Below are 18,411 nucleotides of genomic sequence, written 5' to 3' on the forward strand. Positions count from 1 at the left end.
TTTAAATGTCAAATGACTTCATAAAATAGATACTTGGATTTGTTTTGCCAAGCATTCAAATCTTAAACCTTCTTTATTTACCCAGGTAGCATCCTTGAGTCTGAAGGTTATTTTTTAAGGAGGTTGCTGATTGCTACGTCTCAAACAAGGTTTCCTTTGTATTTTTTTGCGTTGGAAGAAACTGAAATATTCATTGCATCCGAAATGCGCATTAGGAGTGAGCATAGGCCAGTAACCTACTTGCTGTACTGTCACATGGTAACTCGCCGCTGTTGGGAGGTGGGTGTCTCACAACAACTGTGCCTTCAAAGCGCTGCGGTAATTACACAGCAAGCACCGTTTACAAATGTTCCCATTTCAGATATAGTGTGTGAATAGAATATTAACATAACGTATAGAAGGAAAGGATAAATAATGCACATATATTTTCTCAAGAGGGCAGCAATTAGCTGAGAGGATGGTTAGCGATTCCTGGCCATCACTAACATCAGTGGTGAGTGATATCTGAACCAAACCTGGACCTCCCTTTCACCAACATGCACTGACCAGCATGGTGAAGTATGGCCAAACAACCCCCATGACCGACACGGCATGGGGAGGCCGTCATCCAGCATTGGATTTACAATGGGCCTGTAAATTAGCATGACTTACATGTACTCGTGCAGTGAGTTTGGAGCAGGCACGGGTTATAAAGTGCGTGTGCAATTTAGCGTGTGTTCCATGGGCGAAATCTGTAGAATACAGATGTCCACAACAATCGTGTTAACAGTGAGAACATTGCGTGTTTCTCACACTGTGTCACTGTCATTTGAATCGGCAACTGACAGCAATCATAAGGGGATGTGGGAATTGCTCAAGCGGCAGGCCGGGGGGAGGTAGAGGCGTTGGGGGGGTCGGCAAAGATGATGGATTTAGTTCAGGGGTGGGAATGAGGAGGTCCTGTGGCTCAAGAAGCTGATCCATGCGGTTACTGATGACCCCTTGAATGGGCCACTCCCCCAACCCTATAAGCTATGCTTCCCCCCTCCTCCTCCTATATATATGCGTGTGTGTGTGTGTGTCTGTGTGTTAAACCCAACGGGTGGTCGCCGAGCTACGCACTTCGGGGTCCCGCACAGCTTCTGCAAAGGCGTCGAACAATTTCAGCCAGGGGGGTGCTCGCTCGCTCGCTCGCAGCTGTGAGATCCTGAAGGGCGAACTGACGAGACGTCCACGAATTCCGTTTGGCTTCGTTTGTCATCTCTGAGCGCAGAGAATGACTCTTATTGACGAGGAGGAGACGGTAGGTCGCTGTGACGTTTGTACACATGATGTGATGTCGTTATGTAACGAAAACGATTGCAGCGATGATTGTTTTACCAATTTTCAAGTGACCGCAACGTAAAATGTCTTTGGGTGTGTGCAAATATGCATAATGACAACAATTATAATTAGAAAATGCCATCCTTACGCACCAAATGAGAACGCGTCAACTTGAGATTAATTAAAATTCCACGGCTGGACGAAGGCCTCGCCCCACGTGCCGTGCCGGTCGTGGGGTTTTGCTTCACCATACTTCACCACGCTGGTCAGTGCGGGATTGGCGAAGTTGTGACCGGTTTACTCACTACGCGATCCTTTACCTCTTCCGCTTCAGCGTCGTCCTTTTTCTTTTGTCAGTGCCACTTTGTATGTGTGCCTACATATGGGGAGGGGGGGGACACGGTGAATTTGTGCTCTTGGATATATAGTGTTGTGCAAAAAAAAGTTTCTTATACACAACAATAAAACATGTTTGACGTTTTTTTTCGAATTAAATGTAAAAGCAAGCCATCGCAAGCAGGCATGTACATATTTGTGATTTATTATAATTATAATTTAAGCACCTAATGAATATAAAGCATTATCCTTATTGGATTGCAGATGAAGTAGTGGCGTTATTTACGTCACTGGGATAAAAATAAAAAAAACGAATCGAGATTTTAGTGGACTGGCCATCGTCACGATTTCCTTAAGGATACTTTGCTATATCGAAAAACAATATTCCTTTCATCTGTGATTAATGTTGTGTTCAAGTGGAAATCTACATCATACTTAAATCATGCCTCGCATATGCCTTCCTGTATCATTAAGTTGTATATTACTCGATATAAAAATCTATTTAGCTGGTTTTGCTAAATGCATGAACCAAATCACGTACGATGCAGCTTAAACAGCCATCTTCAAATCTTGAAAGTTATCTGCAATGTGGTCAGGAGATGGAAATGTTGAGTGTTATCCCGTTCTATGTGTTGGTTTCCCCCCGGTTCTCCAGCTTCTACCCAAATGTCAACGCTCATTATGGAATCGGTCAAACGAACCAATTCAGGGCCCTGGTGAAAAAAATTTATCTTGAGACTCAGCAAGGCTTTAGATAGCAAACATATTGGAACAATCCCATTTAACCAGCCTTAAGGAATCCGAATAATCTATGTAAGGAGTGTTCTATATTACAATATTTGGCCAGTTTCATAAATGAGTATGCGGCGTGTTGAAAAAAAACCCCAATAAAAACCAAACGTACATCGGATAAATACTTAAAGCTTCCGCACAGATAAATTCGAAATCCATAGCAATGCTGCCAACTTCTGGCCACGTCACTGCATTACCATGTGAACAGTACGTCGTGGGAAATCAACATTGTTTCATTTCCTAAAGAGACCCCTTCTCGGCACAAGAACGTGGCATTGTAACCGCTGGCTCACGATCACCAAACAGCTTTCAGCCTCCGGCCAATGGGCCCCTCTATAGCTGCCTGTGGTGACACACGCCTGTGCTATGCGGCGCTTTGCATGCGCGGGCTGGTGCACCACGCAGGTTTCTGAAACTCCTTAGCCAGGCCGCGCAGCAAGAGTGTCGAGCGCAACCCCATCTGTTCCAGATTGTTGAGTGCTACGTCACCTCGAATGAGAAGTTTGTCTGCGAGCACTAAGGATTCATTTCACATTAAGCAAAACACCCTTTAACCCAAGGATGAGTCGAACGTACCAATGTAGGGACCTCCTGAAAAGAGCACTGAGAATAACTTAGGCTTTTGTGGACGAATAAATCCCATTAGCATGGGGACGGTATAATGGTTAGTGGTGCTGCACGGAAGACAATAATGGTTTGTAATGGATCAATCAGCTTTGACTTCACCGTTCATCCTGCTCCTCCCCTCTCTTTGGACATCAGGAGAACTCGGTGAGTGTTGCGGAGTTCCTGAAAGCTGCGGCTCGAGGGAAAGTGGAGGTGGTGGAGGAGTACCTGCAGCAGGGTGGTGACCCTGACTCTTGCGATGCGGTTAGTTTTTCAATTGCTATCATCAACATCATCATCGTCGTCGTCGTCATCAGTTGTGATCAATCCACGACTGGATGAAGGCCTCACCAAGCCGTCGCCAATCTCTCATGGTCGTGCTCGGTAACAACGATCCACCTAGGACTTTGTGCACAAAATTATGTATCCCTCCCTTTCCGTGGTGGACATCCTCCGGGTCACATTCCCTGCCACACTATCACGCGCTGCAGTCACCTTTCTGGCGACGTCACCTTGCCCAAAGATGTGTCAAACTTGCATGTGTCCCCTAGTCCATCTGTCCATCTCTCTGTCTCTCAATGTAATTAAATCAAAGCGTGCATCTCCCACGCACTTCTTTGTGCACTTTTCAGCTTTTTTACTAGATTCGAAGCTTTCGGGACTGCAGGAATTACTCTTTGGTTCTTTCGGTAAAGTCACAGAGAAATAAAATAAATTCAATAATATATTTTCAGTTTTTGTTACAACTTCCTAAACGTTAACCATTTAAATTTTGATTTAAAGCTTTCGTGAACCAAGAATATGTTAACCATTTAGTCAAGCAAGTCAGCGTAATTTCCTGCTTAGATAAGCTCTTCTGAAACTGGTATTCATCTCTTGTTTACAGCCTTGTACCAGTGGTGGAAATTCCACATTCCTATGGCAGGGAATGTGTTTTCTGTAGGACAATCACTGTTGACTTCCCCACAAGCTGGTCCTGAAACTCCCATAAACAGCTTTGAAACGTGTGGACAGTGACAACCAAAAAAGGGACGTTTCCAAAGGACGAATATTGCAAGAGCAATGCATTTGTATGAGTAGGCACACTGGTAAAATTGGCTATTGTATCCACAGCACGGACCTGTCCTGTAACAGCATCTTGAAGTGATAACAGCCCAGTGAGGCTCAAGTTCATTTTTTTAATGATCATGCTCGGTGGTCAGTGCTGTAATGATCTCCCTGCGAAATAATCCACGCAACGCTGACAACCACACCACGTATGATTTCTTCAATTACACAATATTAAACACACATGTGAACTCGGCGGCAATAAATCCGTTCGCAGCTCAACTTATTCTGAGTCTCCCCTCAGTTGACTAAAGTGGACAAAGGGTGCCCAGGCGTGTCGCTGGCCGCACATTCGGGCCTTAATAGGTGCTCCATAACAGCACTTGTCCCGATAGTCTGTAAGGTTAAACGGGAGATCTTATTTTGGTAATCTGTGGGTGTGTGCGGTGTGTGTCGGGGGCGGTGATGCAGTCGTTTGCCACCCATAGATAACGCCAGGGGTGTGTGGTATATGGGCCTGTCCGAGGCACTTCTTAGTTCAACTCAGCCTCGGTGTGGTACTGAGACCTGCGAAGTTGGTGAGACAAAAGCGGCCGGGCGTGGTGCTGGCCGTACCACCCTCTCATTGCGCCATGGCTGTCTTAACGTGTGTGTGTTGAGGTATAAATGATGACTCGAAGGCAGATCTTCGTGTAGGGGCTTGCGCCAGCTGTTTTATTCAAGACTTTTCTTCACACACGACTCCCGTGTACTGCACGCTCACCGCCTACACTCCACATCCCAGGGGAAAGGTACTGGGGAGGTCCCTAGCACACCCACAGGCTACCCTAGCCTGGTGCTAATTTCCCCCTACCCTGGGTCCTATCGCTCCCCCAGGGGTAGGGTACTGGGGAGGTCCCTAGCACACCCACAGGCTACCCTAGCCTGGTGCCAATTTCCCCCTACCCTGGGTCCTATCGCTCCCCCAGGGGTAGGGTACTGGGGAGGTCCCTAGCACACCTACATGCTACCCTAGCCTGGTGCTAATTTCCCCCTACCCTGGGTCCCAACTTCCAACTTCCCACGTTCCTGGCTCCTCGCGACGACCTGGAACACGTCACGGGTCCCAACCTAAATAACCCCAGGGGGACATGACGTCACCGGACACCCGCCGCGCACGACGTCACTCTCTGACGTCACTGCACCGGAGGGTGAGCGTGACGTAACTTTATTATTAAATATACACGTGCTCGCCCGCAGCTGCTTCATCATAATATACCATTCTCTATCCACTGCTGTCGCCATCCCTCGCAGTCCTGGGATGGCGACAATTTACCCGACTTCCTGTAAACGAACTGATCTCATGGATCCATGTTCATGGTGTTCTTCCGCTTGGGTGGGTTCCCTACCAGCGGCCTTTATAGGCGCTGCTCCTTCGCTTACTGCACTTGTCCCTACAGCAGGGAGGGAGGGACAAGTTCCCGCCTTTGACTACCGCGGGTCTGATCACTTCGATCATTAATCCCCTCTGCCGAAGTGTGTCGGACAAGCCCAATTAATTTTCTCATTGGTCAAATGCTGTGCATCTAATCTGTGTTGGTTCTATGATCCACGTGTTTGCGTCTCCCATTTGTAATTCATCTTTTGTTTTATTTACACTGTATTTGTCAGCTTTTATAAGGCTACACAAGCGATCTTTGTTTTATTTTCTGTTGTGTATGTACCGTGTACTCAGACCCATCGCACGGCTCTCCATCAATCCAGCCAGGCCGGGCACTTGGAAGTGGTACAGAAGCTCATTGACAAAGGAGCTCAATTGGAAAATAAAGACAAGGTGGGTTTACTTATACTGTGTAGGAACCTCCTGGTTCCACCAGCCCACAGGGGATTATTGTGTCGATCCGTCCGTCCGTCGTGCATCCAAAAATGGGAGGGGTGGGGCTGGGTGGAGAGGGGAGCGTGGGGAGGGGCTGGGTGGGGAGGGTGGGGCTGGGTGGGGTGGGGCTGGGTGGGGAGGAGTTGGGTGGGGAGGGGCTGTGTGGGGAGGGGAGGGTGGGGAGGGGCTGGGTGGGGAGGGTGGGAAGGGGCTGGGTGGGGGGGTGGCTGGGTGGGGGGGTGGCTGGGTGGGGGGGTGGCTGGGTGGGGGGGGGCTGGGTGGGAAGGGGCTGGTCACCCCGTGGTGCCCTTATAAAACTCAACGTTTAACTTACGCCGGCTTGTGCCCGCCCTCACAGTCGGGCATATTTACGGAATACACCACGTGGTGCCGCCGTTGACCCTGGCCATTAACCGAGCAACCCAACGTTCCTGCCAGCTCCCTCCGCAGGAATGTGTTTTATATCCCTCTCGGATGCATCCCAATTTTATCCCAGGCCTCTTTCCACACGCCACTGATCAATGGTATTTGCCAACCATCTCAATGGAGGATCCTCTTGAAAAAGAGTCTTGAGACTCTTTGCTGGCTTAATACTGCACAGTCGTTGGCTTTGTGATCATGAATATGTATTACATTTTGCGAAACTTCAAAACATGGCCAAACGATCATTTTGAAAATTGGTAGCTTCTGAAACAGAACGCTTCCTAACTCTGAACGAGAGTTAGTGTTCAACATGTCTTCGAAACATAATAAAACACCGTAATGGGATTTTTCGATTTAAAGCTTTCGTGACTGCAGGGATTCATCTTCTTGATTCTTTCGGTAAAGTCACCTGATCAGCGATCTTGCTGTGACTGTCCCACCTGAAGACGGAAGCTTGTGTTGCCTCCGAAACGTCGTGAGAATTTTTATTTTGTATTTTTATTTTATCCCCATTCTACGTGACTTTACCGAAAGAACCAAGAAGACCGTAATGGGATGTTTCAGACAATGGCTTCTCTCCTGCGCAGAGCGTGAAGATTGACTCAAGAGTCTGAGGCTGCATGAAAGAGTTTGTGTCCACGTCGGTGTTTGTTTTTAGTTCACCGTGGTGTAAAAAGTTTGACGTCGCCAAAACAAAATCTCTCCGACGTCTCTCTCCCTCTGCTCTCTCAAGAACGTCCGCCGCACGACATCGCCGCGCGTCTGCTGTGAAGCGGCGAGAAGGACACACGTGGCGACGTTTTTTGTTGTTTAAATTAGCGCCCATCTATAAATAGCTCAGCCGTATCACGCACAATCAGGGCCGGATTACGGCACGGGGCTTTAGGGGCTACAGCCCAGGGGCCTCTGCCAGCTGGAGGGCCTCCAGAGATTAAGTGAAAAGTTATTTCGTTTGATGTATATATTATCAGAGTATGTTTTTTTTCATTTGCATTCTGACCACAAGCATTGTGGTTAATGCAGACATGATTCCTTGTAAAAGGTTTCAGTTTGGTGTTTTAACATCTTAGCACCTGTTTTGTTGCCAGAAAAAAATGGAAAACCCTATTATCATATTTTGGTGCTGGCAGTGGAGGTCCCATGAAGTTATTTCATTTGTGAATGCTGAATTTTATTAGCTGTTAGCCTTTCTTTAACTTTGTTTTCCCTTTGAAAATATTTTACATGGGGCCTCACAGTACCTGTAGCACAGGGGCCTACAAAATCTTAATCCGGCCCTGCGCACAATACATGTGGGTAGTGGTGATTTAAAGCGATTTGCATAGCGCAGAGACAGAGACGCGCGTGTGCGTGTGCCCCATTGCACACAGCTGTAATACGCTACTCCCAGCCGGCGGCATGAGTCGACATGTCGATCACGTTATCTCGCCGAGGGACCGATTTTTTTTTGCTCGCCTCATCTTGCTCCCGTGTCATCTTCCAGAGACGGTGGGGGGGGGGGGGGGGAGGTTCGTGGCACAGCCGGTGATTTGAGCATCATTACTGACCGCGCGCGGGCCTCTTGTGCCCACAAATGGTCGCCGTCGATCCAAGTTGGAACGGTGGACACGAAACTGAATGAAGCGTTACCCACTAATTAGCATAGCTAACGTTGGGGGGGGGGGGGGGCATAGGCAGATTTGCGCAGATGATGCGAGCGCAACACCACCCGCCCCCCCTAGCCCCTTGACTCCCCGGCTAAGGGGCCATCCATTTAGTCGGTACACAAAGTCTGTCAAAACTTGACCCCTCTCTCCCCGCAGAGAGAGGGTGACGCACCCCCCCCCCCCGAATCCTATAGAACGGCCGATATTTAATCCACGCAGAAACAATAAAGGATTAATAATATTAACGTGTTTAAGCAAACAGATAGTCCACCGCTGGACTATCAAACTCATTTGAAGGCCAATGTAGACAAATTATTATGTGTACATTGTCAGTAGAACCCCCCATACGCAAGCGAACGCATTTGGGTTACCCCCCCTCCCCCCTTCATGCGTACCTATTAAATGGATGGCCCCTAACCTGGTAAATCCCCCCCCCACTCCACGACACACCCACCCACCACTCGCCCCGCGTCTCGCACTCCCCATCCGCCAGTTGAAGTCGACCGCGATGCACTGCGCCTCCCGGGGAGGACACGTGGCGGTGCTCGAGACCCTCCTGGACAGCGGGGCCAGCATCAAGGCGACAGATTCGGTAATGTCATAATTACATCTGCCGATGGGCCATCGCGCGCACTGAGTCGTTGGTGTGATAGCGCCGGCAACAATTTGCCGAGGGGCCGAGTGAGGACCCCAGCAGCGTCGTCTTCTTCCTCCCTCCTCCCTCCTTTGCCTCGTCCTTCTTGCCTCCTGCTCGGAAGCGTTGCTAAGGGGCCGTCCATAAATGACGTCATGCACCTGGGGGGGGGGGGTGGGTCAGACATTTGTGACGATGTGTGACGAGGGGCAGGGGAGGGGTTGAGAAATGTGACATCACATCAAAATGCGCAACTTTAAATAAATATAGATAACACGTTCTACTGAATTAAATAGACTTTTTAATAAATGTTTTCTCAAACAACATCAGAGTGCAGCGCAACATTAAATACGCACTACAATGACAACACTAGTTTAAAGCGATTTGAAGCATGTTTTATTTTCAAAATGGAAACATCGTTTTGGGGGGGGGGGGGGCAGAGCTTTGTGACGTCATATTTGAGGGGGGGGTCTGACTTTTTGTGACGCCGTGTGATGAGGGGTCAAAAATCGTCAAAAGTCGCGTGACGCCATTTATGGACGGCCCCTAATCTGGGCTATTCATGCGCAGTGAGTTCCAGCTCACCGGAGTTGCGGCCATATAGGGGAGCCTCGGCGGAGGTTCAACTTATCAACGGGCCATCGAGGCGTGCAAATAGTTCTGCGTTTCAACGGGAGGCGTTACGCAACGGTTGCACGTACACAGAGAGGGGAGGCCAGGAGATCCTCATGTCCAACGCCGTAGCTATAAATTGTACCTCGGCAAGGCTCCTTTTCCTTACCGCTCGATCCCACGATGGTGAGTAAAGTTGAAACCCGGCCTTCAACGACGGCGCTTGTGGTGTTTTACCGTCTGGGTTGAGTTTTCCCCTTTTGGTTGCTGATCTCTGGGCGCCACGCTCCGTTTGCGTGTCACCCAGTGCCGGACTAAGCTAGTGCGGGGCCTGTAGCATGTGATGTTATAAAGGGGTCCTAAATAAAAGATAACAGACAAATGTTAAAACACACATTTTTTTACTTGCATAGTAAAGTAATTGTATTTTTTCATCTGCTATACAGCCAGATAATACGACAAATCGCTAACCTTAAACACCCAGTCGTTCATACAAGTTGAAGGTGGTATAGTACGATAGTAATAGAGCAAGTGCGGAATCACTGAATCGGAATTGATAGCTTGAAAGCATTTAGCGCGGGGCCCGTAGCATATGTGGCTACTTTTGCTACTAGGATAATCCGGCACTGGTGCCACCTGCCCCTCTCCTCCTGCCTACACAACCCCCCCAATGGCAACCTCGTCCTGTTCCTCGGTACACCGACAGCACTTGCCCACATTCTATTATATGAACTTTCGAGTTACTCGGCCGAATCTTCTGTGACATTCCTAACATTCTGCGCACGGCCCTGCATTTTCTAGCTTCGTTGTGAAACGCACAGCTCTATGTTCCAGACAGAATAAGCAGACATTATGCCTGCCTTAAATAACCCGTCTGATTCACACGAAAGTTGACATTGCTACTCTCCCATAAAACCTGACGAGAACTCATTCAAGCAAAAGTCTGTTTTGCCAAGGGAGAACCGCGATTTAGCACGGTTGGCTACTTACGGTGCAAAATAAGTTCAACGTACGTACATACGTACAAGGTGGACCTGGGAAACTGTGAGCGAACACTTAATACAGCAGTTTGAGGAGTCCTTTTATTGAAGGCTGAGGCGCAATGAGCGTGTGATGCTGCGACGAGCGCGTTCATCCATTTCTGCGGCCGCTGCAAAAGGGGAAAAAAAAAACAATTATGAAAAAAATATATATTCAAAGACTGGCTCTGGGAGTCTCGAGGGATGTGGTGACATCAATATTAAACTACCCGGTTCATTTCAAAAGCAAACAAACGCCCCGTGCCTCGCTGACAGATTCGCGCCTTACGCAGAATTTATGCAGCAGCCCCGGGAGACAGATCCCCAGCTGCACCGCACGACATGGCATCGTCGCCATCACCATCATTGCCCTCCGATCATCGTCACTCGTTAGCAGATGACCAATTGGTCCACCTCAAGGGCACCTTGACTTGAGGTCCACCTTCACTCGTTCATCCCGAGTTCTCGCTTTGCAAGATGGACTTTTGTTTTCAATGGAACCACGCCTGCTTTGTACGGCGTCGCTCCAACTGGAGTGTGACTGGACAGGTATTTAAGGCAGAGTGTTGGACATGAGAATGCTGGGAATTCCACGTAAGATTCGGGGAACATAGTGGGAATCCGGAAAATATTGACGAAAGCAATTAAGGCGCCCAACCACCCTCACATCTAATGAGTGAGAAGTTTTAACTACAGCAAGTATATTGTAATCAACGGTGTGCATTTTACCACAACGGGCTTAAGTAGGAACAGGCCCATCAGGGGCAGGGTGGGTGGATTGGGGTGGACAGATATAGCAAATTCTATTTTTTGTTGTAATCCATTTCCTCAGTCAACCCACACCCACCTGATATTGGTGAACGGAAAATAATAAAACCTCACGAATTTTTGCAGAGCAGTATGGGTAACAAAGCAAATAAATAAAATTAGGGAGATCTGTTTATTTATTCTGTAAATGATGATTTGCATGCATATGTGGAGACGCATCTAATCTGCAGTGGGTCCTTGGGTTAGATTGGAAATTGAGCTGTGTACAGTACTTACATTTCCATATGATTTTTCCCATCCTTTGATGGGGTTGTGCCTACTTAATCATATCTTGATAGTGGGGGATATTTCAGAAAAAACGATGATGTTTATACACATCTCGCCGGTCAACTAAATGTCTGGCGTGCCACAGCTTGCCGTCATGCGTATGTATGTATGTTGAACTTCTATCACACCTGTAGACCCCTTATCAGTGCCGACCTTATCATAGACCATTTCAGATCTAATTGGTCACCCCGTGCCCTTACAAATCTCAACGTTCACCCTACAAAGTCCCATCACAAGGGAGAAACACAAACAAATAGACACAATTTTTGTTTGCCTGTATTGAAACGTATGGACCTGAAAACTCAATTCCCCTTTACCAGATTACGGGTAAACCGTATGGGTTGACAGGCATGCATACATAGCCAACCACGATAATTGGATGTGCGGTGGAAGAACAACAAACTATAACACAAACATCAGCGTGAAAGAAATTCGTTTTCAATCGAGAGCAGCGGTTCTTAACCTGGGGTGGACGCACCCCCTGGGGGTACGAGATGCCCTTTCTGGGGGTGCGAGACATGGCCAGGTTTTTTTTTTCCAGGGTAAATCATCGAAGCACAATATGAAGCACAGGCACGTAAGTACAACTACTTTGTTTCGTCAAACCTCTTTGTATTTATTAACATAAATTTGTTTTAACGATTGGATAACCCCAGGGGTGCAAGGCTGCAGCAAAGGTTAAGAACTACTGATCCAGATGATTTAAAAGTGCACACAGCTCCCAGTGCCTTCCCAACATCGGAAGGAAGAGCGTTCCAGACGGCCGCAGGAGCGCGTCTGACCGTCTTTGTTAGACGGCGAGCCAAAAAGCCGCCGCCACTGCGAGGATGGCGAGCGGAGTGTAATCGCGCATCTCACCATAATGTAATCGCGCATCTCACCATAATGTAATCGCGCATCTCATAATATAGTCGCGCATCTCATCATGACCGGAGTTTAATTGTTGCATTTCCTCGTTGACAGATATTGAGCAGCCCCTTGCACGTGGCCGCTCGCGTTGGGCAGTACAACGTGGCAGAGTTCCTCATCGAGCGTGGCGCCAGCGTGAACGCCCAGGATAAGGTGCGTGCCAGCAAGAAGGACCCGTCGATTGGGATCGGACATGCGTGTTTAGCTGAGGTGGCCGGACGAACGCAGGAGGCTCACAGCCGTTTCGAGGCACCTGAGAGCTGGAATCACTTGAGATCCTGGGTCCACATCAATGTTGCAACCACCTGTGACTTGACACAGGTTCTCAAGCACAAGGGAGTTGATGGTCTCAGCCTGGTCACCAATGACTGCACCAAAAGAAAAATCATCATCTTGAATTTGAATTTTCACTTATTTTTATTTGATTCCATCTATTAATATATACTTTTTTATATTTTAATGACATGTGACAAATACTTTTTGCAAGAAATACAAAATGTATTTTCACATTATGAATAAAATAGCTTTTGGAATTGACTTGAAAGTATGTCCATAACATGATCTTTGAAGTCCTTTCCTTGATACAAGGTAGTGCACTGCTCTGCACAATCCGTACTTTCACAACATACTGCCAATATCACAAATGAAATGTAATGTGGACGCAATGTTTCGTCAAATAAATACCGAGTAAAGCATAATTAAGGCTCAAGACTATTTTACAGGAGAACTCTGTATACAGTGATATTGTCATTTATACATTGAGTGCATTGCTTTTTGGAGAAAACTGGAATTACTTGAAAAAAATCAACACATCCATATATCAACTGCAGTAGCACTCACTGCCAAATAGTCACATGTGACTCAAAACAATAATTTGAGCTTCCTAAGGCAAGTTGAATAGAAACAAAATTATCTTTGGGCTTTGTACTCCACGTGTGGTTTTGAGATATGTGGTTCCTCTGTCAGTGCCTGGCGATATTTTCGGCCAGCTCTTTCCGTGCAGTGAATTGAGATGCATTCACATTCAGACGCTCCCGTCTATAAATAGGAACTGTGTTGGAGAATGGAGAGCACAGCTGGGATATGCGATTAAGATTAAGTTATCGCTTAATGTACCAATTATAATCGGTACATTAATTTCTTTGATTACTCTACCATTTGCATAACACAAAATAAAGTCTCAAACTCTGTCCCCAGACGTGCCACTGTATGAGATTTGATAGGCGGCGTTATTGGCATCATCAGCGACGTCACGGTGGGCGTGGCTCGTCGGGGGTTTCCCGCATTCGGCACGAAGGATTATGGGGGTGGGCCGCCTTTTTGACAGCGGAAAATGGCAGTCGATGGTAATTCTTTAATAAACGAAACAATTGAGTGGGCATGTGTGTATTTGTAACAGCCGTGTCTCCTCGCATGCCCTTTCCTCCCCCCCCCCCCCGCCTTGTGCAGGAAGGGGACACGCCGCTCCATGAGGTCATGCGCCAGGCGCTCCCCAAATTCGCTCAGCTTCTCATCTCGGCGGGTGCCAGCGTTGGTGCCAAAAACTACGTGAGTGATGAGTGGCCGTGTCGGTATATGCTCATGTGTGTGAGTGTGCGGGCGTGTGTGTGTGGCGAGGAGCGGTAGTGTAGTGGTTAGCGCGCTGCGCCACGAACCTGGCGACCCGAGTTCGATTCCTGCTCACGGCCAACACTAGTGACGATTGTCTGAATTGGTCATCATCTTCCCCTAGGTCGACTCGGCCTCAAATAAGTACTTGGTGTGGTGTTTAAACATCATCACTGGGAAGACAAAGGCGGCCGAGCGTGGTGGTGGCCACCCACCCCCTTGTGTGCCATGCCGGCCTTTGTAGGTGCTCGCTAACAGCACTTGCCTCAACAGTCTATTCAGGCTATACGGGGGATCTTTGTCTTCGTGCGTGGTGGGGAGCAGCAGTGTGTTGCGATTGGCGCACCGCACTGTAACCCGGTGACCTGAGTGATCCCTGGCCACGAATGACATCGGTGGCAAATGGTATCTGAACTCTTTCCTGGGGCCACCTCTTGGTTGACTCGGCCTCGTACGAGTGCCGTGGGGAGACAAAGGTGGCCAGGTGTCGTGCTGACTACGTCGCAACCCTTGGGCATGGCTTCCACCTTAACAGACGATGTCTAAAAATACGTGCTCCTACAATGCACGCGGCTGTAGTATGGTGGGGGATTTTTTGTGTGTGCATGTATTTACATAGACTTACTGGGAACTGGTAGCAGTACACTCCTCGAAGTGTTTAGCAAAAGACCCTAAAGCATCTTAGAACGTTATGGTGGCCCTGTCCAAATAATTAATCTGCAGAGCATAATTTATGGGGCCAGAATTCTAAATACAGCTGCAGGGACAGACTCAACTATATTTGTGCCAAAATTCAGCTTTCTAGAGCACCACTAGAATTTGCAATCGTCACGGTCACGCATGTGCATTGGTTATAAACCGTACCAATAATGTAACCTATGTCAACTTTGACTACTGTCTTGTTTGTGTGCAAAACTAGCAAAATCCGTGGACAAACTGCGTGTGTTTTTTCTCTTTTCAGGCTGGAAAATCTGCCGTAGATTTGCTTCCACCAATGAACAATGAGACTAAAACAGCGATGAACAATGTTATCAACAGCGCACAAAACTAGCCCAAAGCGGGCAGGCAAGACACGGAAATCTGCTGTGGTTTTAGGCGAATGCATGGAAACTAACTGGAGATCAGCTACGACCCAGGGATATTTTTTTTTTGTAAAGATGACTTTGAATTTTGACCTGCTATTTAGAATGATGTTATCGCACAGTAATAGTATTTGATGTTTTGGGCTCAGCTAGTTGATTGTTATGGATGATGGGTGCTGCGGAGATGTGACGTTTGCTGCAGTGTGCCATCTGTGCCGTGGAGTATTGCCATTCACGTACCCATCGGCCAGTTGCGACGATAGATAATGTTTTCATAACTGTCGCACTAATTTGCCAGATTTTTTTCTTCTCTGTTGTAATGATAATAGTAACAGCAAAAATAACCATCGATAGCCCTTTGTCAATCCACTGATGGATCAGGGCCTCCCCAATTCTTGTCATTGATGCGGGTTGGTTTTTTTTGGTATCATACGTCATCGCACTGGTCAGTCGTGTGCGTTGATGAATGGGGAGCTCAGGACCGGTTGGGATAACACTCGCCGCTGATATTAGCCGTGGCCATGAATCGAAGTTAGGTCGCAGTGTTCATAGCGCAGTGCGTCAATATCCGCAGTGCCGTGACTTCCCCAACAATTGTAAATAACCGAGTTAAAATGAGATTTGTATTCAAGTGACGAAACAAAACATTAGCCATTGCCAATTATTCACCGATAATCCCAATTCCATGGCTTTATGCATGCAAATTATAATAATTGGATTGAGAATGACAGCAGAGAGTGACATTGAAATGCAATACGGCACATGCTGTAACGAGAAGGTGCGGCTGTGACTGATGCCGGCACGTGGATTTAAACATTCAATACCGCGATTCCTTTATACACCGAGGCATCTGATGCGTGGGCCGCCGTCTTCCGAGTGCAAATTTAAATTGTGAACATGCAAGGAATGCCTTGTGCAGTAACACGTGTGGAATAACACGTGTGCAATAACACGTGTGCAATAACACGTGTGCAATAACACGTGTGCAATAACACGTGTGCAATAACACGTGTGCAATAACACGTGTGCAATAACACGTGTGCAATAACACGTGTGCAATAACACGTGTGCAATAACACGTGTGCAATAACACGTGTGCAATAACACGTGTGCAATAACACGTGTGCAATAACACGTGTGCAATAACACGTGTGCAATAACACGTGTGCAATAACACGTGTGCAATAACACGTGTGCGTGAGGTGTGCGGTGCTGTGGGGCGCATCGGGCATCCCCTGAATAAGCACAGCTTTCGTCGTGGGCATCATTTGAGCAGGAGGTGCTCTGCCAAAATAAAATTATTTATTTTTAAGCCAATGAAAGACGCTGTCGTTGAAAGCGCGTAAATAACGTCCCTGTGACCGAATGCTGCTTTGCCTAAATCTATAAATGTTGTACTTGGTAGACACCCCACGTGACAGCTATGGGTTTAACACATATACTGCAGACTACTGTCATGTCACTACTCCAAATAGCATATCAATGGTAACTCAAAAATATAACTGTTGGGATAATTATGGCACTCACACTATATACCGGATCCTTTAACCCTAGTCGCAGTGACTCGGGTATCTCTTATTTACAGAACCTAATGCCTAAATCCTACAGCAGATTACTTTTAACGATTCACTCCCCTCGCGCTTTGATGAATTCTCATGGTTCGTCACCACAAGTCGGTTGAAGAATCCAGTTGTTTTGTTTGTTTCGTTTCTGTCGTCCCATTTGTACTGTTTCTCTAATTACTTTCGTCTTGCTTGAAGTTTTGCTTGCTCCGCTGGCCTAGGCATGTAACATTAGACTGTGATTTGCCTGCAACATTTACACGAATCTAAAAAATAAAACATTGGTTCTTTACACACGCAACCGATCGCCTACACGTGTCATGAGCCTTGACAGTTGACGAACCGATGTATAAAGCTTCAACGTCTCCGGTGAGGGTCAACCTGGACACATGGTAATCTGGCAGTACCTCCCTCCAGCAGTCCCGCCCGATTTTATAGGGGCTCCTCTACTTACGAACATTGACACAAGAACTTTCAGAGATCTGAACAAACCCGGTCCGTATGTCCAGTTTGCCTATTCGGACCGAGAGTCGTAAGTTTAACCGCCGCGCAATAGATGGCGGTGGTGGCATCTACATCTGTAGAACTTGAAGAACTAGTGACATCTACATCTGCAGAACGTGAAGAACCAGTGGCATCTACATCTGCAGAACGTGAAGAACCAGTGGCATCTACATCTGCAGAACGTGAAGAACCAGTGGCATCTACATCTGCAGAACGTGAAGAACCAGTGGCATCTGCAGGAGATTATACAACTTTTAAATATATTCCCCGTGTACATGCCGTACAACATGTTCGTAAAGTTGAACTTACGAACAAATCGAATTACAAACAGAACCTCTGGAACCTAACTCGTTCGTAAGTAGAGGAGTCCCTGTACTCCCCGTCCCCCACACCAACTCTGCCAGTCCTGCCCACTACTCAGCTGTATTAAGAGGCACCCACCCACTCAGAACATTTTAAGCTGGGATAATTAAATTAGCACTTTCTGTTATTACACCTAGCACTGCTCAGCATTGGAGTCCCCTAGCCAATACTCCATCTCTTTTCCCTGATAACGTTGCTCAATTCAAGGCACTATTAACTCTGATCTATTGCAAATTTGACATCACTGTTTGTTTCTGACCGCTTGGCGTTTTGAGTCTTTTCTGGGCATGTGGTTAGCAAGTGTGATAAGAAATATGCTTGGGGGGGGGGGGGCAGGGGCTTGGGAAAGGGGGAGGACTGCTGGGACATCCTTCCTCAAATCACTTGGGCTGTGCGTGGCCACACCAGGAGGACATTTGGTACCGTTCAACATAGCTGGCGCCAATAGCCAACCCCCGGCCAGCGTGTGTACCGCTATAGATTTATGGAGCTGGGATGTGTGTGTGTGTGTGTGTTCCTTGGTGGGAAGCGGTGGTGCGCTGCGCTACGAACAGGAGACCCCGGTTCGATTCCCGCCCACGGCCAAACACCATCGACGATTATCTGAACCGGTCCTGGGCCTCTCCTGGGTCGACTCAGCCTCAACTGAGTGCCCGGTGCGATGTGTAAACATCGCCACTGGGGGAGACAAAGGCGACCGGGCGTGGAGTTGGCCACCCACCCCCTCGCGTGTCGTGCCGGCCTTCATACGTCCCATCTAACAGCACACGCCCCAACAGTCTGTGAAGGCTATTCGGGGGATCTTTGTATTCCTTGATATGCAGTGCACAGATCGTTGTGATTGTTTTATTCGCGGGAGGAGGGTTGGGGGGGGGGAGCTTGACGTGGCCGCTTGCTGCAGTGCACATGTGGGCATGCGCTCTATATCGGTCTAGAATGAATCCGGCGCGTCCGCCGAGGTGAATGTGCAATGAGCCCAGCTGTCGGACAAATGAAACAAAGGAGAAACCCCGCCA

The 18,411-nt window shown here is 47.7% G+C and overlaps 1 protein-coding gene across 2 annotated transcripts; it reads left to right on the forward strand.

The window, feature by feature from the left end:
- The first annotated feature begins 1,049 nt into the window (after positions 1–1,049).
- Positions 1,050–16,829, forward strand: LOC116941328 (uncharacterized). Of its 2 annotated transcripts, XM_032952312.2 has the most exons (7): positions 1,050–1,282; positions 3,193–3,300; positions 5,798–5,896; positions 8,501–8,599; positions 12,331–12,429; positions 13,726–13,824; positions 14,846–16,829. In XM_032952312.2, the coding sequence occupies exons 1-7, from the start codon at positions 1,256–1,258 to the stop codon at positions 14,933–14,935; spliced, it is 621 nt and encodes a 206-aa protein (XP_032808203.1). In that variant the 5' UTR covers positions 1,050–1,255; the 3' UTR covers positions 14,936–16,829. The 2 variants fall into 2 exon arrangements, with proteins under 2 accessions (XP_032808203.1, XP_032808204.2); XM_032952313.2 differs by lacking the exons at positions 1,050–1,282; positions 3,193–3,300 and adding an exon at positions 5,306–5,458.
- Positions 16,830–18,411: the final 1,582 nt, after the last annotated feature.

Source organism: Petromyzon marinus, chromosome 11, assembly GCF_048934315.1.
Source record: "Petromyzon marinus isolate PM22_M1 ecotype Great Lakes invasive population chromosome 11, UKy_Petmar_22M1.pri1.0, whole genome shotgun sequence".
Classification (NCBI taxonomy): Eukaryota; Metazoa; Chordata; class Hyperoartia; order Petromyzontiformes; family Petromyzontidae; genus Petromyzon; species Petromyzon marinus.